Below are 22,574 nucleotides of genomic sequence, written 5' to 3'. Positions count from 1 at the left end.
TTTCCTATAACGCTGCCAGCCCGCCCACACAGGTGAGGGACGACAGAATGAAAGAATCATAGAAGAAAAAAATGAAACTACGGTCGTCTGTTAATGTAAGCCGCGTTCAGGGTTCAGTGCATTCATTAGCTCTAATGGAATCCGTGCTGAAAATGTGGCTTCCATTATGTTGGTATGTGAAAAAATAAAACTACAGTGTAAAAGCACTTCACAAATTTACAAAACAGAACAGTTTTTGTTTTGTAAATTTGTGAAATGGTTCCATTAGAATTAATGTATCGACTGCAGTTACCCAGAAGTGTGGTAGTATACAGTATCGACAGATATTTATTGCGCTCTGTGTCCGTGGAAAATGACAGACGACTATGTCCTAATTTGTTTACTGCATTGTGTACATCACTCGTAATAGCAAAGAGCTGCAGTGTAAGGGATGCATTTCACAGTAGCGAAAATGTACAAGTGCTCGCAGTTCTTAACTCTTTGAGTATCAGTTGCAACCACGATTTTAGCGAATTTTTTAATTTTATTTTTAGCTCCAGTGCACTGCCTTTCGCATGGATAAACCGATGTCATATTCTGATTGTTTATGTTGTAGCGATCACAGTGAGGAGATATTTGAGAGTGGAAATTATTTTAGTAACGTTAATTTGAGTTTGGGATCTTTAATGAGTGGTTTCTAAATGAAGCTGCGGGAGTAGTATGAAGTTCTCATATAAATTTATTGTATTTCAGGCGTTTTTTGCTTGGTATTTAGGACTATAATTTCTTTTAGGCATTATGACTTTATGTAAGTTGCGAGATATGAAATTCTGTCCAAGAAAATTGCGAAAGTGCTTTGGGGTATATCTCATGAAACGATGAGTGTTTGATATCTGTATGTCCCAGAAAGTAAAATCACCTTCCTAATATAATTGATTGTGTACTTTTTGGAAATTTCAGCCTGTGTTCGTTGTTTATTACGATGGTACAGATTAATTTTGTAAAAAAATTAAAATTATATTTCGAAGTGAAACCACCACCTTAAACCATTGATTGTTCACTGTTTGTCAGTTTCGTCTTGTATGCGTTGCTTGCTGTGGTGGTAGAGGTCGATTTTGTGAAAAATTTTAGAACTTATTTTTTTATGCTGTTGGGACTCAAAGGGGTAAGCTCTGCATTTTAGAGCGCATGTTTGGTGGGCACTTGTTCTCGTTTTTGTTCTGAAAATATGGAACACTTTTTTCTAACACCCTGTCCTCTCAAACAAGGCACCGGTTCTGTGTAAACATTACGATTGACGTGTCAGTGTGTGGAGATTCGGAGGAGATACGAGGTGAGCGGACCACACTGCCTGCCCAGCAGATGCCGTGATGGTTTTGGGTGTGAGTGGATACACGAGATAAACTTGGGTTCGCACAGTCGGGAATTCGGACAGAAAACGTTACATTTCTGAGGTGCTAAGGCCAACATCTGTGTCACATCTTGGAGGCCTCCGTGACGTTTCCGTTCAACTAGATAATGCAAGACCATTTTGTCCTAGCTTTCATGACATACCTCAGTACAGTGAATGTTGTAGTGTTGACCTGGCGAGTACTTCAGCCAGATGTATCACCCTCTGAAAACACGTGGCTTCGTGGTGGAGAGACTGGCAGCCGGCCGCGAGCCATTCACTACTACTGAAGACCTCTGTCACAGAGCTGAAGCAGTATGGAGTGACGTGCCTGTATCTGTTATTCAAACTGTATTCGACTCTGTTCAGGTGGCCAGTTTACAGTCATTGCAGCTGTCGGGTGTGGCAACACTGTCTACTACATTTATCACCACAAATACCTACAAGTCACATACAAATTTAACCATGTATTGTTCTTACTGCAACGTAAACTGACGAGCCAAAGAAAGTGTTACACGTGCCTAATATCGTGTAGAGCACCAGCAGGCACGCAGATGTGCCGCAACACGACGTGGCATGGCCTCTACTAATGGCTGACGTAGTGCTGGAGGGAACTAACACCATGAATCCTGCAGGACTATCCATAAATCCGTAAGAGCAAGGGTAGTGAAGATTTCTTCAGAACAGCACTTTCCAAGGCATCCCTGATATGCTCAATAATGTTGATATCTGGGGGAATTTGGGGGGCAGCGCAAATGTTTAAGCTCGGCAGTGTTCCTGGAGCCACTCTGTAGCAATTCTGAACTTGTGGAGTGTCGCATTGTCCTGCTGGAATTGCCCAAGTCCGTCAAAATGCACAATGGAGATGAATGGATGCAGGTGATCAGAAAAGATGCATCCGTACCTGTCACCTGTCAGAGTCGTAGCTAGACGCATCATGGGTCCCATATCACTCCAACTGCACACGCCCCACACTACTGCAGAGCCTCCACCAGCTTTGCCAGTCCTCTGCTGATATACAGGTTCGATGGTTTCAAGAGGTTGTCTCTATAGCCTAACACGTCCGCCCGCTCGATACAGTTTGGAACGAGACTGGTCTGACCAGGAAACATGTGTCCAGTCATCAGCAGTCCAATGTCAGTGTTGACGGGTCCAGGCGAGACGTAAAGCTTTGTGGTGCGCAGTCATCAAGTCTACACGATCGGGCCTTCGGCTACGAAAGCCCACATCGATGATATTCTGTTGAATGGTTCGCATGCTGACACTTGCTGATGGCCCATCATTGAACTGTGCAGCAATTTGCGGAAGGGTTGCACTTCTGTCACGTTGAACTATTCTCTTCAATCGTCGTTGGTCCCGTTCATCCAGGATTTTTTTTTCCAGCCGTAGCGATGTCGGAGGTTTGATGTTTTACCGGACTCCTGATATTCACGGCACACTCGTGAAATCGTCGTACGCGAAAATCCACGCTTCATCACTACATCTGAGATGCTGTGTCCTATCACTCGTGCGCCGACCGTAACACCACGTTCAAACTGACTTAAATCTGGATAACCTGCCACTGTAGCAGCAGTAAGCGATCTAACAACTGCGCCAGACACTTGTTGTCTCGTACAGGCGTTGCCGACCGCAGCACCGTATTCTGCCTGTTTACGTATCTCTGTATTTGAATACGTATGTCTGTAAACGTATCTTTGGCGCTTCCGTGTATTTTTTTATTATTCCTATTGTTACAATTTTATGGACAGCAGTGAAGACACGTACTAAGCCTTCATATTTTTATTTGGGGCTTATTGTGTCAGAAATAACTTAGAACTGCTCCAATCAGCTGTTTTCGGCATAGGTCTTCACGAGGATTATCAGTTGATGTCAGCCAAATGTCTGAACTGGAAACCCCCTCCCAAAAATTTGCACTTGAGAGCTGCACCACTCAACTATCGGCTCGTTTGGTATTTGACTGAAGAGGACTGTGCTTTACGTTTGCGCAACGCCCCACTTTACCCTTCGAGATAATGAACGAAACGTATGAAGAAAATACCACCCACTTATCTTTCATTTGTAAGAATATGAAACACTTACAGCCGTTGTTATGCTGTAGTTTATTGTGTAGCTGGCAGTTTCGGCACTTCAGTGCACCATCTTCAGGCCTTAGTTGACCCAGAAGGGGTTAACATCATCTGTATATACGATGCATCAGTGGCGAACGTAGCTGGTTTACACAGACTACCTGCAATGGTGATGTTTTCCTACCATAAACTGTCATCTCAGTTGACAGTTGTGTGTGGAGAGACATCACCGTTGCAGGTAGTCTGTGTAAACCAGCTACTTGTTACACTGATGCATCGTGTATACAGATGGTGTTAACTCTTGGTTCAAATGGTTCAAATGGCTCTGAGCACTATGGGACTTAACATCTGAGGTCATCAGTCCCCTAGAACTTAGAACTACTTATGCCTAACTAACCTAAGGACATCACACACATCCATGCCCGAGGCAGGATTCGAACCTGCGACCGTAGTGGTCGGGCGGTTCCAGACTGAAGCGCCTAGAACCGCTCGGCCACACCGGCCGGCGGTGTTAACTCTCTCGGGATCAACGAAGGCCTGAAAATGGTGCACTCAAGCGCCGAAACTTCCAGCTACACAATAAACTACATTATAAAAACGGCTTTAAGTGTTTCAGGTTCGCCGGCCACGGTGGCCGAGTGGTTCTAGGTGCTTCAGTCCGGAACCACGCGGCCACTACGGTCGTAGGTTGGAATCCTGCCTGGGCATGGATGTGTGTGATGTCCTTAGATTAGTTAGGTTTACTTAGTTCTAAGTCTAGGGGACTGATGACCTCAGATGTTAAGTCCCATAGTGCTTAGAGCCATTCGAATCATTTTTTGTTTTGTTTCAGGTTCTTCTAATAGTAAACGGCCTTAGACACCCAGACCTGCAGTCTCAAGGATGGACACAAAAAACTTGTCTTTCATTTGATCCTGAAAAACGGCTGTAAGTCGTTATTCAACGGCGAAGATCAAGGCAGGCGAATTGTTAGCGCGACCGCTATTGCTGCGCAAACACTGTGGCCAGTAAAAGCGGGTGTAACTTGACAGAAACCTGTCCTGCCTCATCAGCTCCAACCCCTCTCGCACTTCCTCCACAAACTCCTTCTAAGGAAATAAATATCGCTTTCATGAATTTGAAGAGCTTCTACTGTTCTTTGTACGAAAACTTCATAGCCCGTTACGCAACATTAGCATCTGATCGCTGTCTAATAAGGAAAGATCCCCAACTTGACCTCATAGTTTATAGAAAAAATGCTCATTTTCAAGATATCAGTTCCGAAATCGATTCCGCTCGAAAGTTTAAGCCATAATTAGCACAGGACGCAGTTATGACCTCCTGAAAGTATAGGTGTTAAACTTCCGCGAGCCCCAGTTGTTTCTCACTTGCTCTGCCCAAGTACGAAGTACGAGGTGCATTCAAGTTCTAAGGCCCCCGATTTTTTTTCTCCGGACTGGAAAGGGATAGAAACATGCGCATTGTTTTAAAATGAGGCCGCGTTCATTGTCAATATGTCCCAGAGATGGCAGCACTGTACGGCAGATGGAATTTTACCTCCAGCGGCGAGAATGAGAACTGTTTTAAATACTTAAAATGGAGACGTTTTCCTTACTTGAAGAGCGTGCAATCATTCGTTTTCTGAATTTGCGTGGTGTGGAACCAATTGAAATTCATCGACAGTTGAAGGAGACATCTGGTGATGGAGTTATGGATGTGTCGAAAGCGCGTTCGTGGGTGCGACAGTTTAATGAAGGCAGAACATCGTGTTCCAACAAACCGAAACAACCTCGGGCTCACACAAGCCGGTCTGACGACATGATCGAGAAAGTGGAGAGAATTGTTTTGGGGGATCGCCGAATGACTGTTGAACAGATCGCCTCCAGAGTTGGCATTTCTGTGGGTTCTGTGCACACAATCCTGCATGACGACCTGAAAATGCGAAAAGTGTCATCCAGGTGGGTGCCACGAATGCTGACTGACGACCACACGGCTGCCCGTGTGGCATGTTGCCGAGCAATGTTGACGCGCAACGACAGCACGAATGGGACTTTCTTTTCGTCGGTTGTGACAATGGATGAGACGTGGATGCCATTTTTCAATCCAGAAAGAAAGCGCCAGTCAGCTCAATGGAAGCACACAGATTCACCGCCACCAAAAAATTTTCGGGTAACCGCCAGTGCTGAAAAAATGATGGTGTCCATGTTCTGGGACAGCGAGGGCGTAATCCTTACCCATTGCGTTCCAAAGGGCACTACGGTAACAGGTGCATCCTACGAAAATGTTTTGAAGAACAAATTCCTTCCTGCACGGCAACAAAAACGTCCGGGGAAGGGCTGCACGTGTGCTGTTTCACCAAGACAACGCACCCGCACATCGAACTAACGTTACGCAACAGTTTCTTCGTGATAACAACTTTGAAGTGATTCCTCATGCTCCCTACTCACCTGACCTGGCTCCTAGTGACTTTTGGCTTTTTCCAACAAGGAAAGACACTCTCCGTGACCGCACATTCACCAGCCGTGCTGCTATTGCCTCAGCGATTTTCCAGTGGTCAAAAGAGACTCCTAAAGAAGCCTTCGCCGCTGCCATGGAATCATGGCGTCAGCGTTGTGAAAGATGTGTACGTCTGCAGGGCGATTACGTCGAGAAGTAACGCCAGTTTCATCGATTTCGGGTGAGTAGTTAATTAGAAAAAAAATCGGAGGCGTTTAGAACCTGAATGCAGCTCGTAGGAAGCAGTGTACAGCGACGTGAGGAGCAGAGAGCTCGTGTTCATGGAATATCGAAGACGATGGAAGACCGAAGTTGGATACATCTGCCCATCGTGTATTGAAACCTTGTTTGAGAACACATTTTATTCCATGCAGATAACAGTAAGTAATATGAGTAAATAGCATTTCAACCTCACGGACATATATGATAAATATTATTTTTAAGAATATTCTCATGTTGATATTGTGTAGTCGTATAGGGGCCTCAAATTCAAAATGAATAAACATGAACAACGGAAGATTTACGCTGAAGTGCCAAAAAAACTGGTATCGGCTGGCGTATTCAGACACACAGACATGTAAACAGGCGGAATACGGGGCTGTAGTCGCCAACGCCTATATAAGACAACAAGTGTCTGGTGTAATTATTAGATCGGTTGCTGCTGCATCAGTAACAGGTTATCAAGAATTAAGTGAGTTTTAACGTGGTGTTATAGTCGGCACATGAGCGACAGTACACAACAACTTTGAGTTAGCGATGAAGTGGGGATTTTTCGGAACGACCATTTCACCAGTATACAATGAATATCAGGAGTCCGGTAAAACATCAAAACTCCGGCATCGATGCGGCTGGAAAAGGATCCTGCAAGAACGGGACCAACGACGACTGAAGAGAATCGTTCAGTGTGACAGAAGTGCAGCCCTTCAGCAAATTGCTGCAGATTTCAGTGTTGGACCATCAACAAGTATCAGCGTGCGAACCGTTCAACGAAACATCATCGATATGGGCTTTCGGAGCGGAAGGCGCACTCGTGTACCCTTGATGACTGCACAACACAAAGCCTCGGCCCGTCAACAGCGAGTCAGAAATGTTGATGATTGGAAAGACGTTGACTGGTCGGACGAGTCTCGTTTCAAATTATAACGAGCGGATGGACGTGTACGGGTATGGAGACAGCCTCGTGAATCCATGGACCCTGCATGTCAGCAGGGCACTGTCCAAGCTGCTGGAGGCTCTGTAATGGTGTGGGGCGCGTACAGTTGGAGTGATATTGGACCCCTGATACGTCTAGATACGACTCTGACAGATGACTCATACGTATGGATCCTGTCTGTTCACCTGTATCCATTCATGTCCATTGTGCATTCCCACGGACCTGGGCAATTCCAGCAGGAGAACTGGACGCCCCACACGTCAAGAATTGCTACAGAGTGGCTCCAGGAACATTTTTCTGAGTTTAAACACTCCCGCTGGCCATCAAACTTCACAGACATGAACATTATTGAGCATATCTGGGATTTCTTGCAGCGTGCTCTTCAGAAGAGAACTCCTCCCCCCTCGTACTCCTATGAATTTATGGACAGCCGTGTAGGATGCATGGTATCAATTCCTTCCAACACTACTTCAGACATTAGTCAGGTAGATGCTACATCGTGTTGCGGCAATTCTGCTTGGTCGCGGGGGCCTGTACGATACTAGGGAGGTGTACCAGTTCCTGTGGCTCTTCAGTGTATTATGAAATGAAGTGATCTTCTTGATTGGCGACTCCATGGCGTGTTGTGTGCACCACGACCAAATAGTGGATAGAATTGGAAGGAAAATCAGCATTGGCCGTATTTTGTTGTTTTATTGTCAGCAAAATCGATCACATGTGATCGCTCTAAGCTTGTGGTTATAGCTTGATACCAGTGCCTACCAACTTTAATTGTATAATACGGCACTGAGAATGGTCACTAAGTGACCGAAAATCGATTTTGAAGTGGTCTTCGATTCATAAATTAATCTTGCCAATATTGTTGATGAATTTCGCCTCTCCTGCACCATAGCAGCGTCAGCTTCACAGTCCAAATAAAAGAACATCATAACACCGATGTTGAGAATCAAATAGCACTACGCTACTTGCCTAACGATACATGAATTCCTTTCATTCATTGACACTGCATCTGTGAATCACAATATAAAAATGCTCAAAGCAAAGAGATTTCTGGCCTCAGCTGCCGGTTAGTAACCGTACACTTCGATACAATGAAAAAACGCATATTACCAATGTCAAAGCATTATTTCCCAAACCTCTTACTTACTCTACTGTACAGTACCTGGCGCTCGTCATCATGGGGCTGTAGTGGGACGGAGCGAGTGACCCACAACCGGTGCATGCCCAGGTTTGAAAGCTGTTCCTTCAGCAGATCATAATTGCATACTGTCGTAATTACGGCCCAAATTTTCGAGCGGGGTCGATTACAGGGGCAGATACACTGCAAGGTTCTCTTTTTTCTCCCTAAAATACGAGTGCAAGTTGGTGATGTTTCCTTGTAGGACGAGTTTGGCTCCGAAAGCACGCCGACACACGTAACAGGGATAGTGCCCGAGAACCATGGCGAATGACGTTACATTCTCCTTGCGGCTGTGTTACAGGGAGAACGAGAGCGGCAACATCCTGGACAACCTGCTGTCGCGCATGGAGCAGTACGCCAACAACCTGGAGGCTCTGGTGGAGGAGCGGACGTCCGACTACCTGGAGGAGAAGCGAAAGTGCGAGGAACTGCTGTACCAGCTGTTGCCCAAGTAAGCGCCCAGCGCTGCAGCTCCGCTGGAGTTCCAGCAGAGCGTCAGCTACGCCACTGTCCCTATGAAGTCGTACTCAGACTAGAAGTAAGATGCAAATATGAAACTGATGTCTAATTGTTTGCAAACTATCAAAGTTCTTTTACACACATCAGTAAACTTCCACATGAGCACCCTTGGTAGCACGTAGCACATCTAGGCGATATTCAGTTTACGTCCACACATTAGCCAACATCACTGGAGGGATCGGTTCAACGACTGTGGTTAACCGTTGCCGCAGGGTTTCACGATCTGGTACACGTGTTCGGTAGACCTCGTCCTGGACATAACCCCATAAAAAGAAGTCTAATGGGGTTATGTCAGGAGAGCGTGGAGGACAAACCGTTGGCCCATCACGACCAATCCAGCGCCCAGGAAAGGTCATATCGAGATAGGCACTGACGTCCAAACACCAATGAGGCGGTGCACCGTCTTGCTGAAACAAGACATCGGGATGATACTGAAGCAGCTGAGGAACAGCATACAGTTGCAACATGTTCAGATGCACTGCAGATGTGATGGTAGTCTTAGCGAAGAAGAATGGCCCGATAATTCGATCGTGCAGTAGCGCGCACCAAACATTCACCTTTGGAGTGCCTCTGGTGCACTCCATGACCTCGCCAGGGGGTTCTGAACCCCAAATGCCCAAATTATGGCGATTCACTACTCCATTGACAAAAAAAAGTCGTCGGAAAAGGCAATTCGTCTGAGATAACCATCATCGTCCTCAATACGTGATAGCATTTCGACCGCAAAGTCATATCGACGTGTACTGTCATTGAACAACAAGGCCTGAACGATTTGCACTTTGTATGCACGAAACAATAAACGTTTGTGTAAAATGTCATGGAGAGAGCTTTTTGGCATCTATAATTCACGCGAGGCCCTGCGCACCGATTTCTTCGGACCTCGCAGAAAAGACTGCCTTACAGCTTCCACCCTGTCTACTGAGGTTCTTGGTCGACCAGACCTCTGAAGGTCAGCAACCGATCCTGTGTTCTTGAACTTCTCATACCCGGCTTTAACGCTCTTGACATCAGGTGGATTCCTTCCAAATTTTGTCTGGAAGTGTCTCTGCACTGTGGTTGGTGGTCGTGTCTCATGGTACCACAGGAGACACTGTGCCTTCTCCTGATTGGTTAACATGGCTTCTTGGGCACTGCACCTCATCCACTACTTACGTACTGCGAACCTAAAAGAGAAAAAAAACTTTTATAGTTGTAAACAATTCGACACAAGTTTCATATTGTTATATTACTTCTAGCCTGAGTTATCAATTTATGTAATCAGGGAGACTTTTCGGACACCCTGTATAACCCAGAGGGGTGGCACATCGCCAGAGCACTCGACTCGTATTCGCCAGGGCTGCAGATTACTTTTCTGGCTAACTAACCAGATCTGGGATTTCTGTGACTTCTCTAAATCCCTTCAGGCGAGAGTGAGGAGGGTTCCATTCAAACAGGACGGCTGATTTAATTCTCCACGCTCACACTGTCTGGGACTGTGCTCCACGTCTGGTAACTGATCTAGGGAGACACTGTGAATAATCACGTGTCTTCGGAGGGAACGTCTACATGCGGGGTGTTACAGAAATGTTGCGACGAACTTGTGGAGGTTGTGGGGTACATCATAAGGACTGAGAATTGCATAGCGACTCATGGCCACGCAACGTCGTCGTATGCTGCTAGGTGGCGCTGTACACGAGAGTACAGGAAGTGAGCGTCGTTGGAAACCTTTTTCCACTATGTGCACCAAAACAAATGCTCAAATAAAGGGTTTTTGCGCTTATATCTCATTTCGAAAAAACAACAACACATTTATATCAATTTTGGCTAGTGACCCATAGGAGCTGCCGTTCACCTGATTCATTTAAATATCGACTGAATTTAAACATTACAAATTCTGCCCTAAATTACCCATTAGGGGGTATAATCTTACGTTATACGTTTACCACTACAAAAAGAAACGGTGTGTATGTCTTCAAGCAGTGTAACTCACGCTGCACATATTTCCCTGCCTGTATTCTTCCAGTATTTGAGAACGCGACCACTTAGCGACTTCCAGAACACTTTATACATACTTAAAATTTTTTCGAAACTTTTTATAGCTGACACCCCTAAAAATGACGAAAGAAAACGTTTCCTACAGTTTTGCTGTTAATGCAGTCTAGCAGTCAACCCCTCAAGGCACAATAAATCCCTTCTCTGCGCAATAGCGTAGCCGGCCGGTCGCAGGATCGAATACTGCCTCGGGCATGGATGTGTGTGATGTCCTTAGGTTGCTTAGGTTTAAGTAGTTCTAAGTTCTAGGCTACTGATGACCTCAGATGTTAAGTCCCATAGCGCTCAGAGTCATGTGAACCATTCTTTGCGCCATAGCAATGGAAATACTATCGACGACAGTGCTGCAAGAAGCAGAAACATAGTCTTCCGAAATTCCATCACCAAGGGAAACAAAGCAACTACTCCAGAATTCGATCAAGAACGGCTGCAAACTTGTTTAACTTAGTAGATGAAGCTTCCCGGCAAATTGAAACTGTGTGCCGGACCGAGATTGGGACTCGGGAACTTTGCTTTTCGCGCTCAAATGCTCTACCATCTGAGCTACACAAGTAAGACTCCAGACCCGTCCTCACAGCTTCAATTCTGCCAATACCTCGTCTCCTACATTCCAAACATCACAGAAGCTCTTCTGCGACGGATCGTGAGTCGAGCTTTGGTAGGTCAGATGGTAGAGCACTTGCCCGTTAAGGGCAAAGGTCTCGAGCTCGAGTCTCGGTCCGGCACACAGTTTTAATCTGCCGGGAAGTTCCATATGAGTGGGAACTCCGCTGCTGAGTGAAAATCTCATTATGGGAACTTAGTAGATATCGTCGGAGTAGTGAAGCGATTTGAATCACTTAATAAAAGCAAGTCTTCCGGTCCGGAATGTGTACCTATTCGGTTACTTTCAGAGTATGCTAATGCAATAGCTCAATACTTAAAAATCGTACACAACATTCCACTTGACGAAAGATCCGTACCGAAAGACTGGTAAATAGGATAGGTCATAACAATATTCAAGAAAGGAAGTAGGAGTAATCCACTAAATTAAAGTTGGTTGGTTGGTTTTGGGGGAAGGAGACCAGACAGCGAGGTCATCGGTCTCATCGGATTAGGGAAGGACGGGGAAGGAAGTCGGCCGTGCGCTTTGAAAGGAACCATCCTGGCATGTGCCTGGAGCGATTTAGGGAAATCACGGTAAACCTAAATCAGGATGGCCGGACGCGGGATTGAACCGTCGTCCTCCCGAATGCGAGTCCAGTGTCTAACCACTGCGCCACCTCGTTCGGTACTAAATTAAAGGCCCATATCGTTAACGTCGACATGAAGCAGGATTTTCGAACACGTATTGTGTTCGAACGTTATGAATTACCTTGAAGAGAATGGTCTATTGACCCACAGTCAACACGGGTTTAGAAAATACCGTTCGTGTGAAATACAAATAGCGCTTTACTCACACGAAGTGTTGAGTGCTATTGAAAAGAAATTTCAAATTGGCTCCGTATTTCTAGATTCTCAGAAGGATTTTGACACTGTATCACACAAGCGGCTTGTAGTAAAATTAATTTGCCTACTTTTGGAATATCGTGTCAGTTATGCGACTGGATTCGTGATTCCCTGTTAGAGAGGTTACAGTTCGAGTAAAAAAGTAGTGATTTCTGGCGTTCCCCAAGGTAGTTTTATAGGCACTCTGCTGTTCCTGATGTATATAAAATATTTCGGAGACAATCTGAGCAGCTGGCTTAGGTTGTTTGCAGATAATGCTGTCGTTTATCGGCTAGTAAAGTCATCAGAAGACCAAAACGAATTGCAAACCGATTTAGAAAAGATATCTGTGTGGTCCGAAATTTGACAGTTGATCCCAAATAATGAAAAGTGTGAGAGCATGCACATCAGTGCGAAAAGGAATGCGTTAAACTTCGTTTACACGATAAATCAGTCAACTCTAAAGGCCGTAAATTCCCCTAAATACCTACGAATTCCAATTACGAACAACTTAAATTGTAAAGAACGCACAGAAAATGTTGTGGGGAAGGCAAACCTAAGACTACGTTTTATTGGCTGAATACATAAAAAATGTAACAGATCTACTAAAGAGACTGCATACACTACACTTGTCCGTCCTCTTTCGAAGTACTGCAGCGCGGTCTGGGATCCTTACCAGATAGCATTAACGTAGTACAAAATGGTTCAAATGGCTCTGAGCACTATGGGACTTAACAGCTGTGGTCATTAGTCCCCTAGAACTTAGAACTACTTAAACCTAACTAACCTAAGGACAGCACACAACACCCAGTCATCACGAGGCAGGATTCTAACCCGCGACCGTAGCAATCGCGCGGTTCCGGACTGCGCGCCTAGATCCGCGAGACCACCGCGGCCGGCTAACGTAGTACATCGAGAAAGGTCCAAGAAGAGCAGCACGTTTTGTATTATCCCGAAAGAGGGTGAGAGTGTCACTGACATGATACAGGATTTGAGGTGGGGGGGGATGTAAATGGAGCTTCATGATCAGCGGTAACTTTTAATTTATTAATTGTTTGTTGCTATCTGTATACATTATGTAGGTGGTATTCACACATATCACAAAATGTACCTGCAAAATTATATTGTTGCACGACCTGTAGTTCAGAAAATACGACGGCATAAACACTGAGATGCATGAAAAAATTATCTGTTCTTGTAAAAGCTGTTTTGTACAGGGGAGTTTGATTCTTTAAAGACTTAAGGGCGGGGCTTTTCGTCAAGCATCTAACAGGAAAATAGCTGTCAACACTCCAGAAGAATGACGCAGTGTAAGTTAAGTTATCCACTTCATGAATGTAAGGAAGCGGTTACTGTATTTTATCGGTCCAAAATCTTTGACAACCGAATTAATCAAAAGTAGAGAAAAGTATAGATGTCGATTGAGCACAACGCACACGACGTTCGCATAACCACTTAGAACTGCTAGAAAAGTACTGAATTTCGGTTATGTCGTCGAAGAGCTGAACCTCGTGTGAATTTCTTTACTTTGTTTTACTGTGGTTAGCTCGTGCGGGTAACACCAAGTCCCACCAACTGTAATGATTTTAGCCAGAAAATAATTGTTTGCGTTTTTGATTTCAATGAAGTTGCGGCAAGCGTCCATGCGTCGTTCTGTTTGTTCAGGTTCGAGGTGTATGTGACAAACTTTGCAGACACTTTTCCCTTCCTCACAACCTTATGGGGAATGCCTTGTAGGATTTGATGTATGGATTTGCTCCATTGCGATTTATGACACTAAACGCTGACAAACAACAGCCACACGTCCACTACGTATCGCTGCCAGCTCGTAACTGACTCGTCGAAGGCACTTCTGTTGTTTAAAATTGCGAGTTCCAGCTGTCACCGTAGTTACTGCGCTGTCGTCGATTCTATCCCAGCAATAAAATCAGTCTCGGAACATTTTGGACACACGGAATAACTGCTTGCATTCAACCACACGACTGCATCGCTTGATAGCATTGATTTAGAAGCTTCAATTATTTACACTGAATACCTTTATCCGTATCTGGATCTTAACAGGTGGACAGGCTCTGAGCACTATGGTTCTTAACATCTGTGGTCATCAGTCCCCTAGAACTTAGAACCACTTAAACCTAACTAACCTAAGGACATCACACACATCCATGCCCGAGGCAGGATTCGAACCTGCGACCGTAGCACTCCCGCGGTTCCGGACTGAGCGCCTAGAACCGCTAGACCACCGCGGTCGGCAGGTGGACAGGAGACAGATGGACAACAAATGCAAAAGAAGTGATACAATCAGAAATTATCAACATTCGAATTTCTTTCATTGACCTGTGATGTAAAACTATCCATGTTGCAAATTTTATGATTGTAGGTCAACGGGATTTTTTATCAGTGCTCTTGCGAATACCGAAATATGTGATATAAATCGCTCTACCTCTGGATTGCATTGACGTAGGAGATTAAATTCTCCACGCACCCCAAGGGACAAAACACTTCAGTATTTGACATACATTTCAACTTGATCCCCATAACCTTCCGGGAGAAAAGGGGATCTTAACGGTCAGACAGACACACGGACGTTCGGGCAGGAGGACACTAAGGTGATTCTGTGTGAATGAAAAAACACACGACATAAGTGTATTATGTATAGTGTTTGTTATTTAGTCTGTTTCACAAACCGGTGTTTGGCTATGGCGCCACTTGATGATGGTGTAACTGCCGAAAACCGGTTTGTGAAATATTATACCTATGTCGTGTGTAAATATTTTACCAACAACCGACGGAACAGTGCAAAGTGATTGCATTATGTTTCTTTTACTGCCGACTGAGGTAAGGGACCCTAAGAAAACACATTACAAGACATATTGCTGTCAATTTCAGGTTGTGAACATTAAAACCACATATGATTAAAACACCGAAACTGTAACAATGCATCTGACGCCTGCGTGAAATAAAATATAACAAAAGCGGATTGCATTATGGGTGCCCGATTTACTTTAAGCTCGTTCGTTTCTGTCATTAGCACCACAACTGCGCACAGAACCATCTGCTCACGAGCTGGCTGCACTACAAGTGCCCAGGTAACGCTTTTGCTGGTCACCGGGTGTCGTCGCATATCCGAGGTGCGATTGTGTGAGCAGCTGTTGCCTAAAGCGCAATTCCATTCCATTGGGTACTTACAGGGTGTTTCAAAAATGACCGGTATATTTGAAACGGCAATAAAAACTAAACGAGCAGCGATAGAAATACACCGTTTGTTGCAATATGCTTGGGACAACAGTACATTTTCGGGCTGACAAACTTTCGAAATTACAATAGTTACAATTGTCAACAACAGATGGCGCTGCAAGTGATGTGAAAGATATAGAAGACAACGCAGTCTGTGGGTGCGCCATTCTGTACGTCGTCTTTCTGCTGTAAGCGTGTGCTGTTCACAACGTGCAAGTGTGCAGTGGACAACATGGTTTATTCCTTAGAACAGAGGATTTTTCTGGTGTTGGAATTCCACCGCCTAGAACACAGTGTTGTTGCTACAAGACGAAGTTTTCAACGGAGGTTTAATGTAACCAAAGGACCGAAAAGCGATACAATAAAGGATCTGTTTGAAAAATTTCAACGGACTGGGAACGTGACGGATGAACGTGCTGGAAAGGTAGGGCGACCGCGTACGGCAACCACAGAGGGCAACGCGCAGCTAGTGCAGCAGGTGATCCAACAGCGGCCTCGGGTTTCCGTTCGCCGTGTTGCAGCTGCGGTCCAAATGACGCCAACGTCCACGTATCGTCTCATGCGCCAGAGTTTACACCTCTATCCATACAAAATTCAAACACAGCAACCCCTCAGCGCTGCTACCATTGCTGCACGAGAGACATTCGCTAACGATATAGTGCACAGGATTGATGACGGCGATATGCATGTGGGCAGCATTTGGTTTACTGACGAAGCTTATTTTTACCTGGACGGCTTCGTCAATAAACAGAACTGGGGAACCGAAAAGCCCCATGTTGCAGTCCCATCGTCCCTGTATCCTCAAAAAGTACTGGTCTGGCCCGCCATTTCTTCCAAAGGAATCATTGGCCCATTTTTCAGATCCGAAACGATTACTGCATCACGCTATCTGGACATTCTTCGTGAATTTGTGGCGGTACAAACTGCCTTAGACGACACCGCGAACACCTCGTGGTTTATGCAAGATGGTGCCTGGCCACATTGCACGGCCGACGTCTTTAATTTCCTGAATAAATATTTCGATGATCGTGTGATTGCATTGGGCTATCCGAAACATACAGGAGGCGGCGTGGATTGGCCTCCCTATTCGCCAGTCATGAACCCCTGTGACTTCTTTCTGTGGGGACACTTGAAAGACCAGGTGTACCGCCAGAATCCAGAAACAATTGAACAGCTGAAGCAGTACATCTCATCTGCATGTGAAGCCATTCCGCCTGACACGTTGTCAAAGGTTTCGGGTAATTTCATTCAGAGACTACGCCATATTATTGCTACGCATGGTGGATATGTGGAAAATATCGTACTATGGAGTTTCCCAGACCGCAGCGCCATCTGTTGTTGAAAATTGTAACTATTGTAATTTCGAAAGTTTGTCTGCCTGAAAATGTAATGTTGTCCCAAGCATATTGCAACAAACGGTGTATTTCTATCGCTGCTCGTTTAGTTTTTATTGCCGTTTCAAAAATACCGGTCATTTTTGAAACACCCTGTACATTGCCCTCATTTCCAAAACTGATGCTTGGTTGCTGATGCATACAATGGCCTCCCTGTAGCTATCGTATAAAATTGTTGAGATATGTCCCATTCCTCCGTGTTCTACTTGTACGTTAAGAACTACGTCGAATGCCTCGTCACTGACTGTTGTTCCTTCGTTTCCATGGAAGCACCTGGTTCCATATCTGTCGGTAGCACTTAGCACTCTTGTAAGCCCTCACCATTACTTGTATGGATGCAAAGCGGTGAACTGTAGGGTATTTCAAGAAGGACTTAACAACTTTGAAAATATATGTAAATTAATTCATAGTACCGAAAGAGTTGATTGTTATGTCAATTTGTAGGACTCTGTAGGAATCAGCATGGGTTTCGAAAAAGACGGTTGTGTGAAACCCAGCTCGCGCTATTCGTCCACGAGACTCAGAGGGCCAAGGCGTTCGATACAGTTTCCCACAGTCGTTTAATGAACAAAGTAAGAGCATATGGACTATCAGACCAGTTGTGTGATTGGATTGAAGAGTTCCTAGATAACAGAACGCAGCATGTCATTCTCAATGGAGAGAAGTCACCCGAAGTAAGAGTGATTTCAGGTGTGCCGCAGGGGAGTGTCGTAGGACCGTTGCTATTCACAATATACTTAAATGACCTTGTGGATGACATCGGAAGTTCACTGAGGCTTTTTGCGGATGATGCTGTGGGAAGTTGTAACAATGGAAAATTGTACTGAAATGCAGGAGGATCTGCAACGAATTGACGCGTGGTGCAGGGAATGGCAATTTAATCTCGATGTAGAGAAGTGTAATGTGCTGTGAATACATAGAAAGATAGATCCCTTATCATTTAGCTACAAAATGGCAGGTCAGCAACTGGAAGCAGTTAATTCCATAAATTATCTGGGAGAACGCATTAGGGGTGATTTAAAATGGAATGATCGTATAAAATTGATCGTCGGTAAAGCAAATGCCAGACTGACATTCATTGGAAGAATCCTATGGAAATGCAATCCGAAAACAAAGGAAGTAGGTTACACTACGCTTGTTCGCCCAGTGCTTGAATACTGCTCAGCAGTGTGGGATCCGTACCAGATAGGGTTGATAGAAGAGACAGATAAGACCCAACGGAGAGCAGCGCACTTCGTTACAGGATCATTTAGTAATCGCGAAAGCGTTACGGGGATGACAGATAAACTCCAGTGGAAGACTCTGCGGGAGAGACGCTCAGTAGCTCGGTACGGGCTTTTGTTGAAGTTTCGAGAACATACCTTCACCGAAGAGTCAAGCAGTATATTGCTCCCTCCTACGTATATATCGCGAAGAGACCATGAGGATAAAATCAGAGAGATTAGAGCCCACACATAGGCATACCGACAATCCTTCTTTCCAAGAGACTGGAATAGATAGATAGAGGTACTCAAGGTACCCTCCGCCACACACCGTCAGGTGGCTTGCGGAGTGTGGATGTAGATGTAGGGAAATACACCAGGTTTTGTCTCGCATAGTTTACTAGTGCCGAATCGTACCGTAAGTAGCGGTAGCGGCAGCTGTGTTAAAGATGGCTGCCTTCACTGGACCCGAGTGTGCTAGCTGCGTGTTTCGGTTTGAAGAATCGGAGTCAGCGACAACAATTCAGCGGTAATTTCCGTACCAAGTATGCCAAAGATCCTCCTAGCAGGCCTACAATTTACGAGTGGCATAAATGTTTTGTAGAAACAGGGTGCTCGATGAGACACGGGAAATCATCAGGCCGTCGAAGCACATCTGACGACGACATTGAGTGAGTGAGACAACGTTTTGTCAACAGCTCTACGAAATCGACCCGGCGTGCGTCTCGCGAACTGCAGATCTCACATACGACTGTTTGGCGTGTCTTGCGAGACCGTTCGCATTTGAAACTGTGGTGTCACCGCCAGACACCACACTTGCTAGGTGGTAGCCTTTAAATCGGCCGCGGTCCATTAGTATACGTCGGACCCGCGTGTCGCCACTGTCAGTGATTGCAGACCGAGCGCCGCCACACGGCAGGTCTAGAGAGACGTACTAGCACTCGCCCCAGTTGTACAGCCGACTCTGCTAGCGAAGCTACACTGACCAATACGCTCTCATTTGCCGAGACGATAGTTAGCTTAGCCTTCAGCTACGTCATTTGCTACGACCTAGCAAGGCGCCATTACCAGTTTATATTCAGCGTAATAATGTCTAAACAAGAGCGATGTTCTCCAATTGTGGATTAAAGTTAAGTATTCCAAGAACTACGTTCTTTTCTTTATAGGATAATTACTTTACCTTGTTCCAGACCTCACGCCAATCTGCGTGCCTTTCGGCTACCTCCGAGTGGCTTGGCTGTCTTGCCACGCCACTACAGAAACCGTACAGATTGACGATCGTACAAGCAATAAAAGACACTGATAAATTAAATCTATGACATGAGGATGAGCATTTCTTGGACAAAATCATCTTTTCTGACGAGTCGACTTTTCACTTAAGTGGCAAGCTCAACACACATCATTGTAAAATTTGGGGCACTGAAAACCAACATCAAACATTGCGACATGTTAGTGATATCCATAAACTGAACGTTTTTTGTGCACTGAGCGAGAAAAAGCTGTACAGTCCCCTTTTTTTCCGTGAGACAACCATCAACTGGATAGTGAACCTGGATATGTTACAATATTTTTTGATACCACAGATCGCTGAGCGAAATGTTTACTTCTTGCAATCCCAGTGACCGCTTTCGAGGTCAATGGATTGGCCGTGCTGTGCCAATTGCATGGCCCCTACGTTCCTCAGATCTAACAATACTCGATTTTTTTTAATGGGGATTCATCAAGGATATCGTGCTTGTCCCTCGTATGATGGCTTCTCTACATGAATTTACGCCGCCACTGAGCAAGTTACACCTGCAGTGCTACAGCGAGTTCGGGAAGAAATTGACTTCCGATGAGATGTGCGCAGGATAAACAACAGAAGCCACATACAACATCTTTAGTTTAAGGTAAGAAAAACTTGATGTGTTTCACTACAAAATAACACTAAACCCAGCCGTTTATCTTGATCCAATGAATTTATATGAAATTTTAAAGTTGTAAAGTCCGTTTTGAAACACCCTGTACAATTTAAAGTTTTCGAGCCGTAGCTAACCACATCGCTGGCCGTAGCTAACACATCTTGAAAGTTATGACAAATTCGACTCTACCATTATTGGTTCAGTGATCGTTGGCTGGCAACGCATTCAGTGGCTCAAGAAGCACTTTTGCGTAATTCTCACTGCTGCCAGTTGCCACAATTTGTACCTGAGAGTGGACAAGCGCTTGATCAGTGGCGTTGTACGAATAATCGACTGAAAAACTCAGTTGCATCTAACTGCGGGACAGTTATCAACTATAACCGCGTCTGTACACGAGATCCGTAATGCACGGCTCTCGACACACAGATAAGCCGGCTTCAGTACTGCTGCTGGATGTAATATTCATTGCCAGTATTTGAACGGCAAAGAGAGGAGAGGTGGAGGCTTCAAGTACCTGATCACGAAAAGAAAGATTGGACTTAACGTTCCATCGAAAGCAGAGTCATTAGAGACCGATCACAAGGTCGGATTACGAAAGGGTAGGGACGGAAATCGGCCGGCCATTTTCAAAGTAGCCATCCCGGCATTTGCTTCGAGCGATTTAGGGAAATCGCAGAAAACCCAAATTTGGATGGCTCGACAGGGATTTTAACCGTCGTCTTCTCAAATGCGAGTCCAGTGGGATAACTACTGTGCCACATCGCTTCATCCTCGACCAGCCCACTTTCCACCAATGTCGTAAATTATATTCCAAGCCTCTCCGCAGGGTCTCATGAAGTGAAGGCATGTGAGGCTGTTGATGGTGATTCGTTCGTCGGATGGGGAATTTAAACTGGGCGGCCACTTCGGTGTCATTCGATAGTTGTAGTCTCTGTGTATGCACCAGCGTTTACCGTTCTCCTTCTCCTGCTATCATTCCGCAACACATACATGACACTACACCACGCACGTATTCAATACAGTCACCTACATTGTTCAAATACACATACGACACACCTCTCACAGATCCACAAGGGGGAGGACCAATGGGCGCGGAGGAAGGACACCCTTTTCGACACGACGATGAACCCACCCCGTGAGATGTTCCAGCCTAGTGCTATACAGCTACATTTCTACCATATACAAACGCTTATGTTACAGAGTTTAACAGATAGGGAAAATGTTTGAATATCGATACTTTCATCCACATTACAAATGGTTCAAATGGCTCTGAGCACTATGGGACTTAACATTTGTGGTCATCAGTCCCCTACAACTTAGAACTACTTAAACCTAACTAACCTAAGGACATCACACACACACACACCCATGCCCGAGGCAGGATTCGAACCTGCGACCGTAGCAGTCGCGCGGTTCCGGACTGAGCGCCTAGAACCGCTAGATCACCGCGGCCGGATCATCCACATTACACTCCGCAAAGATCCCACACGGGAAATGATATGCACTTCCATTAATTACTGATGGTCCAAATGTGGAATTTTGAGAAGCAGTTCCCCGATGCGATTGGAAAGCAGATGAAGAAGAACGACGGTGACGATGACGAAATGGACATCGGTACCGTACACTAGGGACTTCCATCTGTTTTATCGTAATAATGCCAGGTGTAACACCAACTATCAGCAAACTGGAGCGGTTAAAAAGAAAATCCTAAGTTATTGATGTTTCTAAACATCCGTCATTGTTACAAGATTACTAATTACTACTTGAAGAAGAAAAAGTGCCATTCTTTTGTGAATATGTATATCTACTTCTACGTACATACTCTGCAAGCCACCCTACTCTGTACGCAAGCGCTGACACAAGCGCTGACGCAAGCGCTGTTGGTAAAATATTTACACACGACATAGGTATAATATGTATAATATTTGTTATTTAGTCTATTTCACAAACCGGTTTTCGGCAGTTACACCATCATCAAGTGGCGTCATAGCCAAACACCGGTTTGTGAAACAGACTAAATAACAAACATTATACATAATACGCCAATGTCGTGTGTCTTTTCATTCACACAGAATCACCTTAGTGTCCTCCTGCCTGAACGTCCGTGTGTCTGTCTGACCGTTGAGATCCCCTTTTCTCCCGGAAGGTTATGGGGATCAAGTTGAAATGTATGTCAAGTACTGAAGTGTTTTGTCCCTTGGGGTGTGTGGAGAATTTAATGTCCTACGTCAATGCAATCCAGAGGTAGAGCCATTTATATCACATATTTCGGTATTCGCAAGATGACTGATAAAAAAACTATAGGGTACTTCCCGCTGACCTATAATCATAAAATTTGCAACACGGATAGTTTTACATCACAGGTCAATGAAAGAAATTCGAATGTTGATAATTTCTGATTATATCACTTCTTTTGCATTTGTTGTCCATCTGTCTCCCTGTCCACCTGCCGGCCGCGGTGGTCTGGCGGTTCTAGGCGCTCAGTCCGGAACCGCGGGACTGCTACGGTCGCAGGTTCGAATCCTGCCTCGGGCATGGATGTGTGTGATGTCCTTAGTTTAGTTAGGTTTAAGTGGTTCT

General features: G+C 45.1%; 1 protein-coding gene across 1 annotated transcript in view; it reads left to right on the top strand.

The window, feature by feature from the left end:
• The window catches only part of LOC124795601 (atrial natriuretic peptide receptor 1-like), a 369,591-nt gene that overhangs the window by 270,668 nt on the left and 76,349 nt on the right, over positions 1-22,574 (top strand). Inside the window, exon 14 of the mRNA XM_047259672.1 lies at positions 8,545-8,694. Within this exon, the coding sequence (XP_047115628.1) occupies positions 8,545-8,694 (150 nt within the window). The remainder of the gene's footprint in view (positions 1-8,544; positions 8,695-22,574) is intronic.

This window comes from Schistocerca piceifrons, chromosome 4 (genome assembly GCF_021461385.2).
Source record: "Schistocerca piceifrons isolate TAMUIC-IGC-003096 chromosome 4, iqSchPice1.1, whole genome shotgun sequence".
NCBI classification, from domain to species: domain Eukaryota; kingdom Metazoa; phylum Arthropoda; class Insecta; order Orthoptera; family Acrididae; genus Schistocerca; species Schistocerca piceifrons.
Note: the sequence above shows the minus strand (reverse complement) of the source record. Positions and strands in the feature narration are given on the sequence as shown.